The sequence below is a fragment of the Macrobrachium rosenbergii genome, chromosome 32 (genome assembly GCF_040412425.1).
Source record: "Macrobrachium rosenbergii isolate ZJJX-2024 chromosome 32, ASM4041242v1, whole genome shotgun sequence".
Lineage (NCBI taxonomy): Eukaryota > Metazoa > Arthropoda > Malacostraca > Decapoda > Palaemonidae > Macrobrachium > Macrobrachium rosenbergii.
This window is the reverse complement of record NC_089772.1, coordinates 12,128,496-12,148,611: the sequence shown is the minus strand read 5'-3', so window position 1 is coordinate 12,148,611 and position 20,116 is coordinate 12,128,496. Positions and strand designations below refer to the sequence as shown.

At 39.9% G+C, this 20,116-nt stretch overlaps 1 protein-coding gene across 1 annotated transcript; it reads right to left on the bottom strand.

Annotated features, from left to right (window-relative positions):
- Nucleotides 1-676: 676 nt before the first annotated feature.
- On the bottom strand, nt 677-3,775 carry LOC136855692 (actin, clone 403-like). Its single transcript, XM_067133006.1, is given in 6 exon segments — nt 677-1,584; nt 1,587-1,622; nt 1,625-1,666; nt 1,669-1,786; nt 2,198-2,333; nt 3,637-3,775. Coding segments are annotated over 5 exon segments (1,122 nt in total). The 5' UTR covers nt 2,324-2,333; nt 3,637-3,775; the 3' UTR covers nt 677-784.
- Between the last annotated feature and the right edge of the window lie 16,341 nt (nt 3,776-20,116).

The window sequence follows — 20,116 nt, the reverse complement described above, 5'->3', positions numbered from 1 at the left end:
GTATTTAGGCGATGTCAACTGGGTTTGGCTGAAATACAACTTATGAAAAGGTTTATATAGGAAAAGTTTTGTTGTACCATAGACATTCATATAGCAACTACTACAGTTCGGCTAAGTTTAATCATACCTTGGGCTTGACAAAATCCTTTACAAGAGTTCTAAACTGTTTGGGCCCGAGAGCAACAGGTTTGCGGCAGATGTAGCAGTTTTTTTACCGCAGACTTTTGGGCGGATTCACGCCGTTCTTTGTATTACTTCGTTATTAGAAGCTGTCGGATTTCAGCAAACAGTTTGTTTCCATTTGATATGAACTCTTAGCAGCCGAAGAGAAGTCAATTTCTCGGTTATGTCAAAACCCACCAGAATCTGTTGTACCCTTAAACCTTGGTGTTTACTTGTCAATTTCTCCCTCAAGGGATCACAGTAGTTTTACGAGTTCAACCCATTCTGACACCTCAATAGGTTCAGTTTTCGGAGTTTTCATTATTTGCTCCAAGATATTTTACATTTATAGCAATGACATTAGTCAGCTGGTTTTAATTACTTTTTTGAGCAGCTTACTTGGATCAGTCATCAAAACTTGTACTACTTCCAATCTTCATAGTTAACTCAGGCCTTCAATAGCAATGTGGTCAAATACTTTCCTTAAAGTTAGGTAGGTTAACCAAAGCATGTCTGTAGAAATGAATTTATTCCTTATTAAATAACACTTAAAACTAATGGAATAGAATAATGTAAAAATTTATCCTAAATCATGTACATTTGTTAAAGACCTAGACCTAAATTAGAAGCATTTCCTGTGCACAATTGAGGGTCCAGACTCATCGTACTCTTGTTTGCTGATCCACATCTGTTGGAAGGTAGAAAGAGAAGCCAAGATTGAACCGCCGATCCAGACGGAGTATTTGCGCTCGGGAGGTGCGATGATTTTGATCTTCATGGTGGAGGGTGCCAGGGCAGTGATTTCCTTCTGCATTCTGTCAGCGATTCCTGGGTACATGGTGGTGCCACCGGACAGCACAGTGTTGGCATACAGGTCCTTACGGATGTCGACGTCGCACTTCATGATGGAATTGTAGGTGGTCTCGTGAATGCCGCACGATTCCATACCCAGGAAGGATGGCTGGAACAGAGCCTCTGGGCACCTGAACCTCTCGTTACCGATGGTGATGACCTGACCGTCGGGAAGCTCGTACGACTTCTCCAGGGAAGAGGAGGAGGCGGCAGTGGTCATCTCCTGCTCGAAGTCCAATGCGACGTAGCAGAGCTTTTCCTTGATGTCACGCACGATTTCTCGCTCGGCGGTGGTCGTGAAGGTGTAGCCACGTTCGGTCAGGATCTTCATGAGGTAATCGGTCAAGTCACGACCTGCCAAGTCCAGACGGAGGATGGCATGAGGAAGTGCATACCCCTCGTAGATGGGCACAGTGTGGGAGACGCCATCTCCAGAGTCGAGCACGATACCTGTGGTACGACCGGAAGCGTACAGGGAGAGCACGGCCTGGATAGCCACGTACATGGCTGGGGTGTTGAAGGTCTCGAACATGATCTGGGTCATCTTTTCCCTGTTGGCCTTTGGGTTCAGGGAGCCTCCGTCAGGAGGACGGGGTGCTCTTCGGGGCAACACGAAGTTCATTGTAGAAGGTATGATGCCAGATCTTCTCATGTCATCCCAGTTAGTTACGATACCGTGCTCAATTGGGTACTTCAGGGTAAGGATACCTCTCTTGCTCTGGGCCTCATCACCGACATAAGAGTCCTTCTGACCCATACCAACCATCACACCCTGAAAGAAGTGGCATTATTATTGTGTGTCCCATATGAAGGGGGGGGTTGGTTGCATTAGTACTGATATGAAGGCGTGTTTAGCGACTTCAAAAAAATCAAAATACACTTTGAATCACATTAACGGTGGACACCGCTAAGTACAATTGTGAACATTAAAGTAAAATGTTACATGGTAAGGCAAACTTAATTTATTGATAATGATGGGCAAACTTGCAAACATTGATAATGACAAGACCCCACCCCTGGCAAAATTAATCTATGTACACCTGGAGTGTCTAGGCATATCTTACAACATTCAAGTGAATTGACACACAACCGCAAGAGAAAAAACCTGCCATAGGCCTTTCATTTTCTCAAAAATTTCATGTCTTCAGTTTTTCAAACAACCAAAAATCAGCACAGTAATTACCTGGTGACGTGGTCTGCCGACAATGGATGGGAACACAGCACGGGGGGCGTCATCCCCGGCAAAACCAGCTTTGCACATACCGGAGCCATTGTCTACAACCAACGCGGCTACTTCGTCGTCACACATTTTGTATTAGCTGCAAGAGAAAGTAATAGTGTTAAGTAAATTTAAAATTAACACACTGCTTGGATATAAAACGTGAGTAAAACTTCATCAATGAAATTCAGGTCTAAACCCTTCAAGCTTTCAAACTAAGCTTCAAGTTTTCAAAATAAGCTTCAACATGTGTATTTGATGGTCAAAAAGCTAGAAGCCTCGAAATCCGGCAACAATTTACACGAAAAACTCTTCATAAGGATTCTAAGGAATCGAAACCTGTATCCAACACTGAAATCAATGCTAGACATTCACTTTACATGCCAGTGTGCAAGTAAGTTTCCATCCAAAGTTGTCAAATATAATTTATATACAAAGATAAACCACAACGATGCCATCACAACTTCCAAACCGGTTGGTGGCACATCGTTTCAACACAACACTCCATTGAACCAAGAAATTTCACAAGTAAAAGTTATATCTGTAACTGCACAAAAAAACCACAAGATATTTACCAGATATTATCACAGATAATGACTAAATGGAATGGGACAAGAGGCCCAACGAGCACCAGTGATCACTTCGGGAGCAAGTGACAGACTGAACCAACACCGGAACGGCCCTAGCATATAAAGGGCCCCGCCCCCTTTTCCTCCACCGTCAATGAGGTGGTACGGCGGTGAGGCCGTCGAGTGGGGGTGTGGGGGGGGGTGTCAGCCCCGTGACCGCCAGATTGCCACGTGACGTCACCATGCGCTTGACACTCCCTAACCACGAGTCTTTCATTTTAGAAGGATTTTATCGTCTCAAACTTCAAAAAATACTCCCAAAACAGCTATATTCACGAAATCGGTCACTTAAACGACTCTGGTAAAAATAACTTAACGAGGGGAAAGGAAGTAAAGTTACCGGTGAAAGTACATTGTTCAATGGCGGTTTCGGGAAGTGACCTAACTTATGGTTGGAAAAGCAAGTTTCCTTTACTTATACGCGATGTAAAAATGACTGTATTAACTACTAAATCATACACAATAACCGGTTAGGTTTTAAAGAATAACTGGATTTAAAAAGCATATTAAAAAATCACGGACTCTCCTACTTACTAAATGAGATAAATTATGGAACAATAATACTCTATAATACTCTCGAAACTTTGCATATAACCAAACCAATAACTCATCACTCTGCAATTCTAATAAAGTTAAGCCTGAAGCCTTCCATAACCCCAAAATCTAACCAATATCCCAAACGAAAATCATACCTCTACACAACACCACATTATAAATCTTCCAATAAAACTACACATCGACGAAGATACTTGGTAACAGCCAACGTGTACTTACCTCAGGTGAGAGTGTACGTGCTACTCCTGAAGATGTCGAAGAGCGAGTGAGAGAAGGAGAAGCGCGCCACTCCAAACACCGACCGTCTCTCTGACTTTCCAGGTGGGGGGAGGGCAATATATCACTTTATCTTTCACCGAGTTTCCCGTATATTAAAGGAATATTTCACGATGACCCGTTGACACAAACCTCGCGATTAACATCTGAAATGAAAGCGGACGAAACTGCGGCGTAAATTTCGCGGAAGGGCGAAATTCTTTGCATGTGACGAGTGAACTCCCCTATTATTTTGCCGCAATGGCCTCGTCGGCCCCGCCCAGACAAACGTCTTGCCTTATATGGACATGGAGACGATCTCGGCCGCTGATTGGTCGAGCAGGACGTTGAATGCGAGGCGGGAATAGTAGAAAGACCGGGATTTCTTTCGGTTGAAATGTTTCCATAATGTTTCGGCGAACTGGGCGTAACTACTATGCCTCTAAAGTGGCTTGTACGCGTGATTTCAAGACTTTTCTTTTACCTGCAATATTGTACAGCCTACCAGAATGTTAGCTGATAAATTAAATCGTGATTTAGTCGAATTTTCTACGCATATTTGATGGATTCCGAAAAGCATCGGTTGAAGGGAAATGTACTGAGAACAATGGTGTAGCTGGATCCATGGCTGCCAACCGGCCATGGGAGCTTTCTATATCCTTAAACGTCGTCTCCTATTTTAGAAAGGGTGTCCTTTTAAAATGTATTCCATTCACTCACACTATATATCACATCTTCGCCCCACTCCTTAACGCGTGACCCTCATCATCATCATCTTTACCATCTGTAACTCGAAAACGAAGTTAGAACTATGTGCTCAAGTTGAAATGGGTGATCCTTGAATATTCTTTATACGGTTATGAACTGAGTCGAAAATGAAGTCAACCTTACGATCGAGAGAATGATGAAACAGAAATGTCAAACCAGACGTTATAGCAAAAAAAAGAAAAGTTTGATGTCTTTTCAAATTTGTTTGTTGCACAAGACATACGAAAGGGAAACAGGGAGATAACTAGTATATCAAGCAAACAGGAAATGTGTAGCAATCGATGAAAAAATTAACTTATTTTCTATCATCCTCACATGAAAACAATCTCGTGGTTAGTTCGTATGCACAATTGGGGTACAGAAACGCATTATGTGAATGTTAAGGGAAACCGTTTGGGAAACATCAACTAAAGGTAACGCAAGGAATGTCTTGTTGATATCAAATTGGGTTGCAAATAACCCTATTGATGAATAAGTTATGTATTTGGTAAAAGCAGCGCAGCTGACTTCGGTATATCTTCATGTTATGCAGTAAGTGCGTGAGACACCGAGGCTTCATGGCGATTCACATGTTCGCCTAATACACTACGGTGTATGTATATATATATATATATATATACATATATTCATATGTGTGTGCGTTTGTATACAGATAACTCTCTCTCTCTCTCTCTCTCTCTCTCTCTCTCTCTCTCTCTCTCTCTCTCTCTATATATATATATATATATATATATATATATATATATATATATATATATATATATATATATATATATATATATATACAAATGCGAACAATTCGTGTGACTACGGAGAATTCATATTACACATCACGGGCTCGTGTGTCTGTCTCCGAAATCTATAGCTCACGTGGTTATTTTTTCAAATAATCCATGATCAAGTTTAGGCTATTTATGGAGGAGCGGACATTCGGTATATTATTGGATGTTTATTTCAGCATTATTTTGTTTCTCTGGAGTAACTATTTTTTTTATTATTATTATTCATTATTCTACATCGTTATGGTAGACGATGTTACATGGTTAGAGTGGTCGAGAGCTTTTTTTAAAAAGAGTATTTGGTAAGATCTTGTTCGTTGAAGACTTACATAGGCCAGTACACTAACTTTTAACGGAATACTCTTCCACGGACAGAGGGAGTAAGTCGTTTCCCGTAACAGAAATGAGCGATTGTTCAATATTTGGTGACTCAGCCATCAGGTGTTTCTCGAGTGTGAGGTCTCTCTGTGTGAAATGTGTACTGTATGATATTAGCGAGGATGCTAAAGGAGAATTAATATGCTTTGCTCGTCATCATACGGTTCCAGTTTACCTGTGGGCACGCCGTGGAAGGTTAATTGTTTTTAGATAATTGAAATCACTACTCGTGCCCAGGTAAAGCAACGGAGATATCGATTTATCACGTTTTACGGTAATCTCTCAAAACTATCTAGAAAATTGGACTTGTACCGCTAACATTCCTTCATAATGAGTGCTCACTTGTGGGCAACAGTGGTTGAGGTGCCTTGACCTGAATTTTGTCCCATATATGTACACATGGTGGCCGGGCGTCGGATTTGCTGTACCACAGAACTGTTACTGTCTGTTGGGACGCTGGCTCGTTTTCTCCGAGCCAAAGGATGAGTGATTTATAGGTAAAATAACTGGCAAAGTTTCGTATGTAAGGTGGTTCGGTGAAATGAAGTTCAAACAAAAGTAACGGGAGGTTACGATGGCGGAGATCATGTTTGAACGATGCAGCCTCTCGAGATCTGTCATGCTGACTTAAAATTCTAGCGCATTATATATATATATATATATATATATATATATATATATATATATATATATATATATATATATATATATATACATATGTGTGTGTGTATGTGCACGAAAACGTAAGTGGGAGATACACTTACTTTTCTGTTACATGCAAACTTCATTCTCTGAATTTAGAGATCATGCAACTTTCATACGAGGTGTGAAACTTGATTTCTTTGTAAATCTGGGTATAAAGTAAGAACATGGCAATGTATTTTGCTTTGCTTAAATTTGAGCCGTGCGCAGTTACTGACTAAATATTTCTGTAACAGAGAGAATTGGATGAGCTGTTGGTGGAAGATTGATTAGCTATTAAGTATATCTGTAATTTATGAGAAAACAGAAAGCCAACCGATTGACTGTACATTACAAAATATGCCATTGCAAGAGGGATAGCGTCTGTACATTTGATTTTGAATTCAAATTTAACATAACATCTGTGCATGTGATTTTAAATTCAAATTTAACTAAAATGAAATGAGTCAGTCTATAGCATAACCTTATATGAACCTGTAGACGAGTGGAAATAGCAGATGTTTCAGTATAACGCTTAATCATATCGGCTAAAGTAAATGCTGTATTAGGCCACCTTCGTTTACGAGATGCGGATCGATGGATTTTTCGTTAGGTCTAATTTAAGCCTAGCATTCAAATTTCCAAGCCGTTTTGTCTTCGTAACCCGTTGCACCATTTTTGTAATTGATGTTGCTTCTAATTCACATTGCTTTAGACTACCCGAAGATTTCGACACGACAGAAAGAACCAAGATTTTGGCACTTGGGTATACGCCAGCTGGTCGGGCAATGAGATCTTACCGGGTGAACTAGAGAAAGAGAGATTTACGGGATTTTATAACTCCCTACCTTTCTTTTTTTTTCTGAACTTTTGAAGATAACGATAACAGAATATAGACGGACGAACTGAAGAGGTAAAACTTACGATCTGCTCCGATCAGTGCGACAAAAACGATAAGTCCGAACTGATTAAAATGCGTTGCACTTCAAGAACTATTTTCTTGTTAGTCTATGGCCTTTCGTCCCGTAAAGGCTAATTCTAGAGGGTGTAAACTTTCTTCTTCTTAGGAAGTCTTTTGGTACTACGAGGTGTTAGGCCAAAACACTTCAGCGTGTATGCAACCCGCAACAGTTAAAAATCCATTAATCCAACAGGAGATAAAAATATTAATACACATATATATATATATATATATATATATATATATATATATATATATATATATATATATATATATATATATATATATATATATATATGGATGTGTGTACGTGACAATTCGATGAATATAATAGTAAGAAACATGATGGATGAAACTGACACTGAACATTTTAAAGAAAAATTGACTAACACCAATTAAGAACCGAATGAATTCAAATTCACAGGTTTCTTATAAGAGAACTGTTTCTGAAACTAAACCAAAAGTAACGTTTCTCCTTTTAGTATGTTACACGTAAGTATAAACGAGTAAAGAAAGGCCACGAACTCATAAAATACACACACGATCTGGGATCATCTCCACTAAGGGATTATTTAATGTTGCTGCTTATCAAGCCATTGTCACGAGCATTTTACCTCTTGACAAGACTGATCTTTCCTAGAATCAGGATTTGAAAGTTACTTGTCAGATTCAGCGGTCTCTCTGAACTTAGTCTCGTCCCTCCACAAGATGTTGCGAGTTAGTCTCAAATTCTGATACAGAGAGCAGAAATTTTTATCTTTATTAAGTGACATTTCGAGCTGAATGAATGTTCTTCCGGCAATGGTATTTAAGAAAAAAGTATTTGATGTGGGCACTGAGGGTTTCTCAGAAGGGCTATTAATAATATAAAGGTAAATTACTACCGAGCACCAGAGCTAAATGTTCTGTTGGATATTTGGATATTCTGGTCAATTTCGATAAGTATCTCCCGGCTGACTGCCTAAACCTAGACTCAGTCGCAAATGGCTATACGTCCCGTGATTCGAAGAAGTAAACGGGCAAGTCATCCAGGTCAAACAACTTATATGAATGTTAATGATGACGTTATTCGAAGTTTCAGCTTGTCAAATTAGTTGAAGAAAGTTGACGCTGAAAATACCACGCCAGGGAGATTTATGAGAATGCCTAACTTATGAAAGGAGCAATATGTCCGTTTCGTAGATAGGAAGGATTTTTAAATAAGTTCAGCCAGAAGATTCACTCAGCAAAGAGAGGCCTGATTACTGCTCTGTTGAAAGAGTGAACATAATTTAGCAAATTTACTAGAGACTTTGTAAGTTGCAAATTGACTGCTGCCTATAAAGGGGAGAGTTTTGTAAAGTGACCGTAACTTAGCACGTTACCGTGCCAGGTCAGCATGTTTGTTGCTGGAGGAAATTTATGTGTATTTTCTTTACATGGGGAAGTTAGCCATCACTCAGCGGTGGACATAGGGTAGGGACTTCTCTTTTCGGGGTTTCTGTGACCCATGTCCTTTTCGAGGAAAAGGTTTGTCGATGGATTATACATCAAGCATGTCCTCTCTTCTATTATTCAGTTGAAATCATGCTATTATAATTAAAATGAACGCACGCACGCACGCACGTATCTCCATTTCTATTAGGACATTTTCCTTGACCTGATCTATTCATCCAGAAAAGAGCTATTTTTTGTCCATCACAAAGGCCCAGCCTACCAAGTTACCAACAACGATCTGCGTCCTAGAAAAAAAAGCGAAACTTTGCTTCGTTAACATGCTAATTTCGTAAGCACGAAGATACACATTAGACCCATATGCAAGCACACATTAATGTTGTTATTTTATGGACACGCCCTTTGTTCCCATGCATAACCCTGGGAAAATTAAAGCCCTCGATGAAGATAAAAGCAAGGTTGTATAGATAAGCATAAAAACGATTATTGTTTATTTTTCACTTTTTATTTGGCAAATTTATCATCTGACATTTTTGCTCATAATATTTCTACTTTATACTAGAGTATTTATCCAACCTTCTGACGATAGGAATTTCTATTTACATAAATATGTTATGTACATGATATTTTTCTCGGGATGATGAATATTTGTAAAAATGCAACACTGCAAATGTTAATAAAACATGTGAGATGCTGAATTTTTATTTGATATTTTTCTGTAATCTCTCTCTCTCTCTCTCTCATCGCTGGGAAAGTCCATTATTTTTCTCCGCGAACATATTTCGAGAGGGCCTTGAAGAAGTTGTCCTGACCTGCCCTTGGCAACATCGGCCTAATATGAAAGGCCTAACCCGGAGAAATGATTCACTGCCATCAGATAATTTCCTCTCGATCGATATGAGGAACAGAAGAAAGCTACACTTTTGGGGGAATGTTTGGCTTATTTCTCTTCATTTCAGTCTGACACTGAGCTTTCTTTGATCAAATTTCTGCTTTAGACTGAAATGATCTTCCAGCCCTTATTTCTGTCCTCCCTCAGAGCTTAAAAACTACTGAGGCTAGAGGGCTGCAAATTGGTATACTGATCATCCACCCTCCAATCATCAAACGAACCAAATTGCAGCCCTCTAGCCTCAGTAGTTTTTATTTTATTTAAGGTTAAAGTTAGCCTTAATCGTGCGTCTGGCACTGCTGTAGGCGCCAACGACACATGCCAACCACCGGGCCGTGACTGAAAGTTTCATGGGCCGTGGCTGAGAGTTTCATATTATTCAGTGCAGTTACATTTTGCAGCGCATTTATTTAACTAATATTTGTCTGTGGTGCTGTTATGGTGACAGGCTTGTGCTCAAATACACACACACATACATATGTATGTATGTATATACATGTGTGTGCGTGTGGTGTATATATACGTAATTGCGCACGCGCAAAAACGTTCAGCATAAAAGAGAGAGCATGTCACTTGTACCTCAACTGGTATTCGAGCTCAGATACCCAGACGACATGCTAATATTTCCTTATATAGAACTGATGTTGCAAGCAAGGGCAACTGTCTCCAGAGCAGTGGATGTGTGTGTGTGACGTGTCGGTCACTGTTGCTCTGCCAGATCTGGGAGCTTTAAGTAGAGGCTGTCTTCTTCTTCTTCTTCACATCTGCTCTTTGATGTGCTCTACTTTTATAGGCCTAGCTTTCGGCAGAGGCTGAGTAATTGAGGCGAGGAATTTATCGTTCTTAACGGATATTTGTACATTACAAGCTAGCTCTCTCTCTCTCTCTCTCTCTCTCTCTCTCTCTCTCTCTCTCTCTCTCTCTCTCTCTCTATATATATATATATATATATATATATATATATATATATATATATATATATATATATATATATAAATGTATTTATATATGTGTATAACTGAATCACAAAAATATGGAACGTGACGAATATACAAATAAAGACAATCTCTATTGTTTCTCTTTCCTTCGTGGATTTTGTCTTTATTTATATAATATATGTAATGTATATATATATATATATGTGTGTGTTTATATGAGTTTACTTATATCCCCTCTAAGAGTGAAAACTCAGACTTTTTCCCCACGTTCCCAAATCATTTTTAACACGATATGCAGTTCTCAGGTTCATGTCAACCCTACCACTGCAGTTCCACTCGGTTGAACTCCTTCGCCTTTTCCTTTCAAGTCGGTCCTCGGAAGACAAACCTGCAACTAAAACCCCCCAGCAGACCTGCGAACCTCGAAACCTCCTCCCATTGAGAAGTCCTCCCCGCCCCGACGCCCCTCCCCAGCAAAGAACCCCTCCCTCCCTCCCCCCCCCCAAAAACCCGTGACGCTCCTCCTCGGCGGGCCAACGCTCTTCGCCGCTTGGCTGCGCATCGCAAGAGAGACAGTTACTCACTTGATCTCGCTTTCTCCTCGTTATCGGGGTATGTCTCACTCCTCCTTCCGTCTTTCCTCTTCCTGCGTTTCTTGTCTGCATTCCTCTCTCGAATTTTGGTTTCCTTTGAGGAAGCTGATTGAATGTATTCGTTGTGGCACCAACACGAGGCACGGGTTCCCCATGTCTTTCTCGAATAGAGGCCGTCGTTGTAGTCTGACTTGCACAATGCATAGGTCTATTATTATCTATAATGATACATAGGCCTATTATTTCCCAGGAGTTGAGTTCGCAAATACGTTACTTTCACGTAGTCCTATTGTTCCTTTGCACTTTCTCGGATGCTTTTCTTAAAGCATCCGAGAATATTAAGTATCAGTTTTCATTGTTGAAATATTACTGATATGCCAGGAACAGGAAGTTACAGTAGACAATAAAGAAAAATTTCAGGCAAAAAAAAAAAAGTGAACAGGTGGAGAGAATACTAAAACATCAATATATATCCAAAATTACTCAATGTGAAGCCTACAAGATGGCAGTGATGAAAATACCAAAAAAAAAACATTGTCAGAAGACTTTCGTTTGCCCTAATGATGGCACATTTTACATCATTCGAATTATTGTCATAAAATATCAATACCAATTCTTCCACTACTTCATTGCAAGCGCTTACAAGCAAGAGATAACAGCCGAAGTTTACTTATCCATTTGCATATTTGCATGTCTCCGAGTTGTTCTAGAATTCCGTTGAGGTTCCCACGACGCTGAGACAGGCACACTCGGTTGCGGTCTTCTGTTAAGAGCGTAACATGTGTTAACGAATTTGCTTGCTTAGTTTTCAAGTGGTGTTTGCTTATTCTTCATTCATGTCCCGCAAAGATAGCATATCTTGTTATCTTGATTCTGTTACAAGTGTATATTTTTCCCCCTTACAGATTTTACAGTTCGTTCGGGTTGCCCCAGGTCCCTCAGTGTGAGGGTTAGCGCCGTTAGACGGTTAGTTGCACCTCCCGCGGTGCACTGTAGGCGTTCCTTGAGGTTCTTTTGCGGCGTGCCTTTGGCCCCTAGCTGCAACCCCTTTCATTCCTTTTGTTGTGCCTCCGTTCATATTCTCTTTCTTCCATCTTACTTTCCACCCTCCCTGTCAATTGTTTCATATGCAACTGCGAGGTTTTCCTCCCGTTACAACTTTCAAACTTTTACTCTCAATTTCCGTTTCAGCGCTGAATGACCTCATTGGTCCAAGTGCTTGGCCTTTGGCCTAAATTCTATGTTCAATTCATTTGTTAACGAATCTGCCTTCTTAGTTGTCGAGCGGTGTTTGCTTATTCTTCATTCATGTCCTGCAAAGATAGCACATCATGCTATCTTGATTCGGTTACATGTATATTTTCGAAAGGCAATTTTCGTTGGGAATGCAATTCCAGCAATCGTAGTCAGAATAAAGATAAACAAGTAAAATATGCACCGAAGTTTCTTCGGCGCAATCGACTTTTCTGTACAGCCGCTACAGCGTATAATCAAGGCCACCGAAAATAGTTCTTTCGGTGGTCTCGGTATAATGCTGTGTGAGCCGCGACCCGTGAAACTTTAACAAAGCCCTGGTGGTTGCCTATCCTGCATCGTTGCCAGAAGCATGATTATGGCTAACTTTAACCTTAAATCAAATAAAAACTACTGAGGCTAGAGGGCTGCAATTTGGTATGTTTGATTATTGGAGGGTGGATGATCAACATACCAATTTGCAGCCCTCTAGCCTCAGTAAATTTTAAGATCTGAGGGCGGACAGAAAAAGTGAGGCAATGCAGTGAAGAATTTAACCCAAAATATATTTTTTTTTCCATAGAAAAATATTAAAATCTATATGGAGAGCTTTCGATAGCTGGCCCGACACCCTTGATCAATATCAATGTATATGATAATCAGCTCTCAAAAGCCCCGCATAATAATTTGACTGAAAAATGTTTATGTATTTCACTTTTCAATATTGTGTAAACACAGTATTTCCTCCCCTTCCATCTATGTTTTTTTTTTTCGTTCATTTTTTGTTCTCAAATACTCATCGCTTCCTCTGCAGGCGAGAACGTAACCCCGTTTTCTCGCGCCGTTATATTAATTGCATTAACACACAGAAAGAGGTTGACATCCTTAGAGCGTTCCTTCGCCGAGTTTCAGCGACAGACTTGGCTATGCATGTTGATTAGCGGAGAATTTAAATGTATTTAAACACGCACGTGTGTGTATATGTGTGTGTGTGATTGTGTATATATATGTATGCATATACAGTAAATATATATACAGTATATATGTATATATTATTGTGTGCGTTTGTGCCTGTGAGTGTTCAGCAATTTTGTTTCTCACTAAGTTTTTTTCTCAATTCGCTTAAAGCTTTTCATTTCATCGACCTAACTGTAACGTTTTTGTGAACCGACGCGGTTTTAGCAACTCATTTCCATCAGTCGGAGTCTATGAATAAGAGAGTAAACAGAGATTTGCCACTTTTTAATTTACACACAATCACATACTTTACAGTACTCCTCTTTCTCTCAGGATTGTCTCCAGAGTGAAAAAAGCTTTCCGTCGTTTGGCTAACATTTAGCGTTGAGTTTCCTACCCCCTACGCTCTTTTCAACATTCCTTAACCAATTGATTCTTAGCCACGTACAACAAGTCTAATCCTTCGGGCCAGCCCTATAGGAGAGCTGTTAATCAGCTCAGTGGTCTGGTTGAACTAAGGTATACTTTTGCGACCTACAGCCATGGATTAGTTGCCAGGTACATCATTCACTGGGAGAGTAGGCAATCTGTTTTTAATTGCTATCATTTTTTAATATTCTTTTTGTTGATATTTTTACTGTTGTTCTCAGTAATAATACTGTCACTACCAGTAATGTAATTACTATATTTTTTCTCTATTACTGCCTCAGCAACTGCGTGGATATTGCTAATTATCATTTTTTTTTTTTGTATTGATTGTGATGCCTTTACTTTGCATATTCCATGTATATGGCCTCGTGCTGAAAATAAAGGTTATTATTATTATTATTATTATTATTATTATTATTATTATTATTATTATTATTATTATTAGCTACCCCGTATTCTCTCGAACTGTGAAACTAAATTAAGCAGTACTTGGAAGGGTGACCACTTTGAGATCACGGGCATATAAGCAAAGCACTCCTTCTCAAAATTCAGGATTCAGGAGCAATGAGTCCGGAGAAGTCTGCTCCGTGAGAATTTGTTTACCTCCCTCTGGTCCTGTAGGGAGTGGGGCTGCAAGCCCTGCCAATTTCTATGAGAACAGACGAGCAACTGGGAGACTTTCCTCCCGTTACACCTTCCAGACCGACCTACCCTCAGTTTCCTTTCCAGCTTTGAATGACCTCACTGGCCCCAGCGCCTGGCCCGTGGCCTAAAGTCTGTGTTCCATTCCTTCAGGAAGACGCGATGCGTTGGACGTCCTTGTACCACTTCTCAACGTTATTGTCACTCATTCCTAATTACCGCTGACAACATCGTCTCATCTTCCGGCACGTGCGGTGATCATTGCTCATCATTCGAGCTCATCATCGTTAAAACCCTCTATTCTTCCTCTTCTCTGATCAGGATGTGTAGTTAGGCCCAATCGCTCGTCTAGAACAAAAATCAATCGCCGACGATAGCTGTCATGTTGTTTTCTTCCCCTGTCGCAGCTCGAGTGCCCTTGAGAGAGAGACTGAGCCTCTCTCACTCTGCTGCCACCCCTCAGAGAGAGAGAGAGAGAGAGAGAGAGAGAGAGAGAGAGAGAGAGAGAGAGAGAGAGAGAGAGCAGTTCCCTTAGTCAAAACCCCGTCGAATCGAGGTCCAAAACCTCGTGATCAATCGCCCGTAGCTGGGCAGTGCCGTCAGTGCACCTCACAGTGTGCACTGTAGGCATTACTAAAGGTTCTCTGCAGCGTGCCTTCGGCCCCTAGCTGCAACCCTTTTTATTCCTTTTACTGTACCTCCTTTCATATTTTTCTTCCATCTTGCTATCCACCCTCTCCTAACAACTGCGAGGTTTTCCTCCTCTTACACCTTTCAAGCCTACCTTCTCTCAACTTCCTTTCCAGCGCTGAATGATCTCATAGGTCCCAGTGCTTGGCCTAAACTCCATATTCCATTCCATTCCTCATGATCAACCCCACAGGGACCAGTCGAAGAGTCCGTTTCTTAAACCCTCTTCCCCTACCCAACAATCCGAAACAAGGTCATTACATATCCAACCCCCCCTTTTCTCTCCATCCCCCCCCTCCCCCAGAATACCTCCCTTCCCACTCATCACTCAGGTAATGACTTAATGGGAGGCATCTTTTTCCTCTCACTATTTTCGACCTTACGGTTTGGATAAAGTGGCCTCTCTCTCTCTCTTTATATATATATATATATATATATATATATATATATATATATATATATATATATATATATATATATATATAAATATATATAAATATATATATATATATATTTATATGTATAAATAAATACATATATGTATATGATTATACATATATATATACATATATTTATATATATACATATATATATATATATATATATATAATTAGATACATATATGTATATATATATAAACATACTTATGATTAAAATGACCTCAACGAGTCAATCCTATTATCCCGCAGGGTGTAATAACCATTCATCAGATATTCCTGATCTCTCTCTCTCTCTCTCTCTCTCTCTCTCTCTCTCTCTCTCTCTCTCTCTCTCACACACACATTCCTTCCGGCATCATAGCTATATTCGCCTAATAGCTGCATCCTCCTTTGCTTACTTCCTACCTTTCACCTCTTCCTATCTTCATTACCGCTTTTTCCTCGTAATAATTCTTCGTATCCTTCCTGGGCCATTTTTCTTTGCCACTTATTATCTGCCGTTTATTCTTTGCCATTTTGTTACTGCGACATACCTGAGTGCAAGAGTGTGAGGAAGTAATGTATGTATGTATATATATAAGCATTAAGCTACAAACGTCCTTTAATATCCAATTCGCTCTACCTCGGAAATAATAGATTTGACCCGAAGGGGAATTCTTTAGTTGATAATAAGTACGCCGTCCCGTGGGCTCGAACCAACGAAGGACAGGAACTCAGGACTACAGGGACGCATTAACCCGCGCGGCCACAAGAGAGGTATAAGTGGATATCGGCTTAATGCTTGTATATGAATCACGGTGATGTGATAAAAACTTCATGTATATGTATATATAATACATATGTGTGTGAAATGTGAAAGCAAATATTTCCGGGTTACATCTTCCGATTATTTTCTTTTGTAATATGGCATAATGAAAAATTCTAAAAATTATTTAGGCTACATTTTCTTCCGGCCCTTATTCAGAGTCTTTTCAGGCAGTTATTGCCGTCGAACTCAGTCGGTAGAAGATGATGGAGAACTGGATCAAGCCGAGGCGCATTTGTTCTTTGGAAGCTTGAATTTCAAGTCAATGGTCCCACTTTGGGCTAATTCTATATGATTAGGTTTCATCTATTGAATAATAATAATAATAAGCTTGAGGTCTTGAAACTAATCGAAGCTCCTGCTATCAAACCGCGAGTTAGTACTCAAATTTTTATAGAAACAGGACGAGGAGAGAAAGTCTTCTAACCTCTTTGAATCACAGACTGCGTCGACTGGTGACGTTTTCGCGGATTGGAAGAAGTCCCGTTATGCGACATTCATACCGATATCCGTTTTGCTGCGGAGAGAGAGAAACGTCTCGCCTTTCTTTTCAATTATAACGGCTCACGTAAAGGAAACAGGTGAAAAATGCGCCGAAGTTTCTTCGGAGCGATCGAGTTTTCTGGACAGCGTGTAATCAAGGCTACCGAGAATGGATCTATCTTTCGGTGGTCTCGGTATAATGCTGGATGAGCCGCGGCCCATGAAGCTTTCACTTTCAGCCATGCCCTGCTTTGCCTGTCCTAATGCGTTGCCAGACGCACGATCATGGCTAACTTTAACCTTAAATGAAATCAATACTACTGAGGCTAGAGGGCTGCAATTTGGTATGTTTGATGACTGGAGGGGGGATGATCACCATACCAATTTGCAGCCCTCTAGCCTCAGTAGTTTTTAAGATCTGAGGGTAGATGGACAGACAAATTGCCATCTCGATAGCTTTCTTTTACAGAAAATAAAAACGTCATTGATTTGTCGAACGCTAAACTGGCTAAAGTATGACCCCACAATACTGTCACGGCGAAGTCTTTTAAAAGACATAAAATGAGAAAAGTCAAAAGTTCTTGATATTCCGGTGTGCGATTATACCAGTAGATACACGTGGAACTGAGGGTTGACCATCACTCTATGCTACTGGGGATTTTTTTTTTTTTTGCGTTCCTCTGTACTTCCGGAATTATCGAGTCATGTATGTATATAATAAATGGAATTCCAAACTGGATTTTGAAAATATTAAAGGATTAAGACTTTCGCTGAATATGGTGTGCTATCTGCTCGCGAAAAACCTGACTCGTGGATCAAAATGTCTGAATCTCTCTCTCTCTCTCTCTCTCTCTCAATCTCTGTCTGTCTCTCTCTCTCTCTCTCTCTCTCACCCTCTTTCTCTACCTCAATTTCTCTCTCTCTCTCTCTTACCCTCTTTCTCGCCCTCAATCTCTCTCTCACCCTCTTTCTCTCCCTCAATCTCTCTCTCTCTCTCTTCTCTCTCTCTCCCTTCTCTCCCTCAATCTCTCTCTCTCTCTCTCTCTCTCTCTCTCTCTCTCTCTCTCTCTCTCTCTCTCTCTTCTCTCTCACCCTCTTTCTCTCTCTCTCTCTTGATTTCACAAGGTCTGAACTGGAAGCGAGTTGCCGTGGTTCACTGAGAAGGAACCTGCCTGTCTGACATTATCCGGTCACGATGAAAATCAAATGAAAGAATTAGGCGACCAAACAACAGCCGAGCTATTAAAAGCAACTTTCCGGCATTGCAACAACACCGCAATTATGAAGTCGGCGGTGGACATATTTTGCTTTGCACTGCGGCGTTCCCGTCCATTGATTTATGCGACCCATCATTGTCTTTCATTTGATTTTTCTCCGTCAACTGCCAATTTATTTTTTCGTACCCTTTCGCCATTGCTACTTCGCTGGTATAGTGGTTAGTGTCGTGGCGTGCGGCTCAGATGTCGCGGCGGGTTCGCGTCTACCCCAGGGCGATGAAAAGTCACTGGCTCTGTGTCACGATCAGTTACTGCTGCAGTGTTTGGGGGGTCTGCTGCGGTGGGAGGTTTAGACCAACATTCTTTGGATGCTTGAATTTGAAGTCAATGACTCCTTTGGTGTGCTTGTTCCAAGTGAATAGGTTTCATCTACTGAAATAATAATAATAATAATAATAATAATAATAATAATAATAATAATAATAATAATAATAATAATAATAATATTATTATTATTATTATTATTATTATTATTATTATTATTCAGTAGACGAACCTATTCATTTGATAATAATTATTATTATTTACTATTATTATTAACCCTATTATTCATGTTGAATAATAATAATAATAATAATAATAATATTATTATTATTATTATTATTATTATTATTATTATTACTACTATTCAACATGAATAGGGTTCGCCTGCTGAATAATAATAATAATAATAATAATAATAATAATAATAATAATAATAATAATAATAATAATAATAATAATAAAAAAGTGCAAAGGAAAACAAGCAAGGTCCAAGGCCTATTTTTAAAAGGAACAAGACAACAGCAACAGATGTTTGGTGGAATTAATGGTTGGCTGAGGCCTCTCGCCTTTCGCCTTTCGTATGGTTCACTGTTAGGTGGGATGAGCCGGCAACCCCGCCCCGCCTCCCTACCGTCCCCCACTTTAAATGCCGTAATCGGCGGGAAGATTTTTTTTTTTTTTTTTTTTTGGCCGGCTGCTATATTGTGGTACGCATTCCGAATCTGTATCTGAGCAAGTCCGCATATATATATATATATATATATATATATATATATATATATATATATATATATATATATATATATATATATATATATATATATATATATAAATATATATATATATATATATATATGCGTCGTAGGATCTACTGGTCACTTTTTACCAGATGCGTATGTAATTGTAATAGCCACAGTGCCCTCTTAAACTTCTCGAATTCTTAGCGCTTATTTGGGTACGCTTGCCACTACAAAGCCTGAAGATCCAAGTGCAAGAAATTGAAGTGGTTAAGAGGGCATTGTGGCTATTACAATTACACACACACGTATATATATACATATATATACACATATATATACATACATATATGCATATAAATGTATATATATACACATGTATAAACTTCTTCACCATACATCTTTTCCCCCGGTTTGCAGCATGTCTTTTTGGGATGCGGCTGCTAACCTTGCCCCACTGAGGTTGATGATGCTTATGTGACAACGTTTTCCTTGGCTCTCTTTGCGGTCACCCATCCAACATGATTTAACTATGATGGTGGAAGGAGCCGTGTTGAAGACGAACGCCGGTTTATTTGCGAAGTTCGGCGCAATCGAGTTTTCTGTACAGCCACCGAAAACAGCTCTATCTTTCGGTGGTTTCGGTATAATGCTGTATGAGCCGCGGTCCGTGATTCTTTAACCACGACCTGTGGTGGCCTGTCTTATGTCGTTACCAGAAGCACGATTATGGCTAACTTTAACCTTAAATGAAATCAAAACTACTGAGGCTAGAGGGCTGCAATTTGGTATGTTTGATGACTGGAGGGTGGATGATCAACATACCAATTTGCAGCCCCCTAGCCTCAATAGTTTTAAAGATCTGAGGGCGGACAGAAAAAGTGGGGACAGAAAAAAGTGCGGACAGAAAAAGTGCTGACAGAAAAAGTGCTGACAGAAAAAAGTGCTGACAGAAAAAGTGCTGACAGAAAAAGTGCGGACAGAAAAAGTGCTGACAGAAAAATTACGGAAAGAAAAAAGTGCTGACGGCAAAAGTGCTGACAGAAAAAAGTGCGGACAGAAA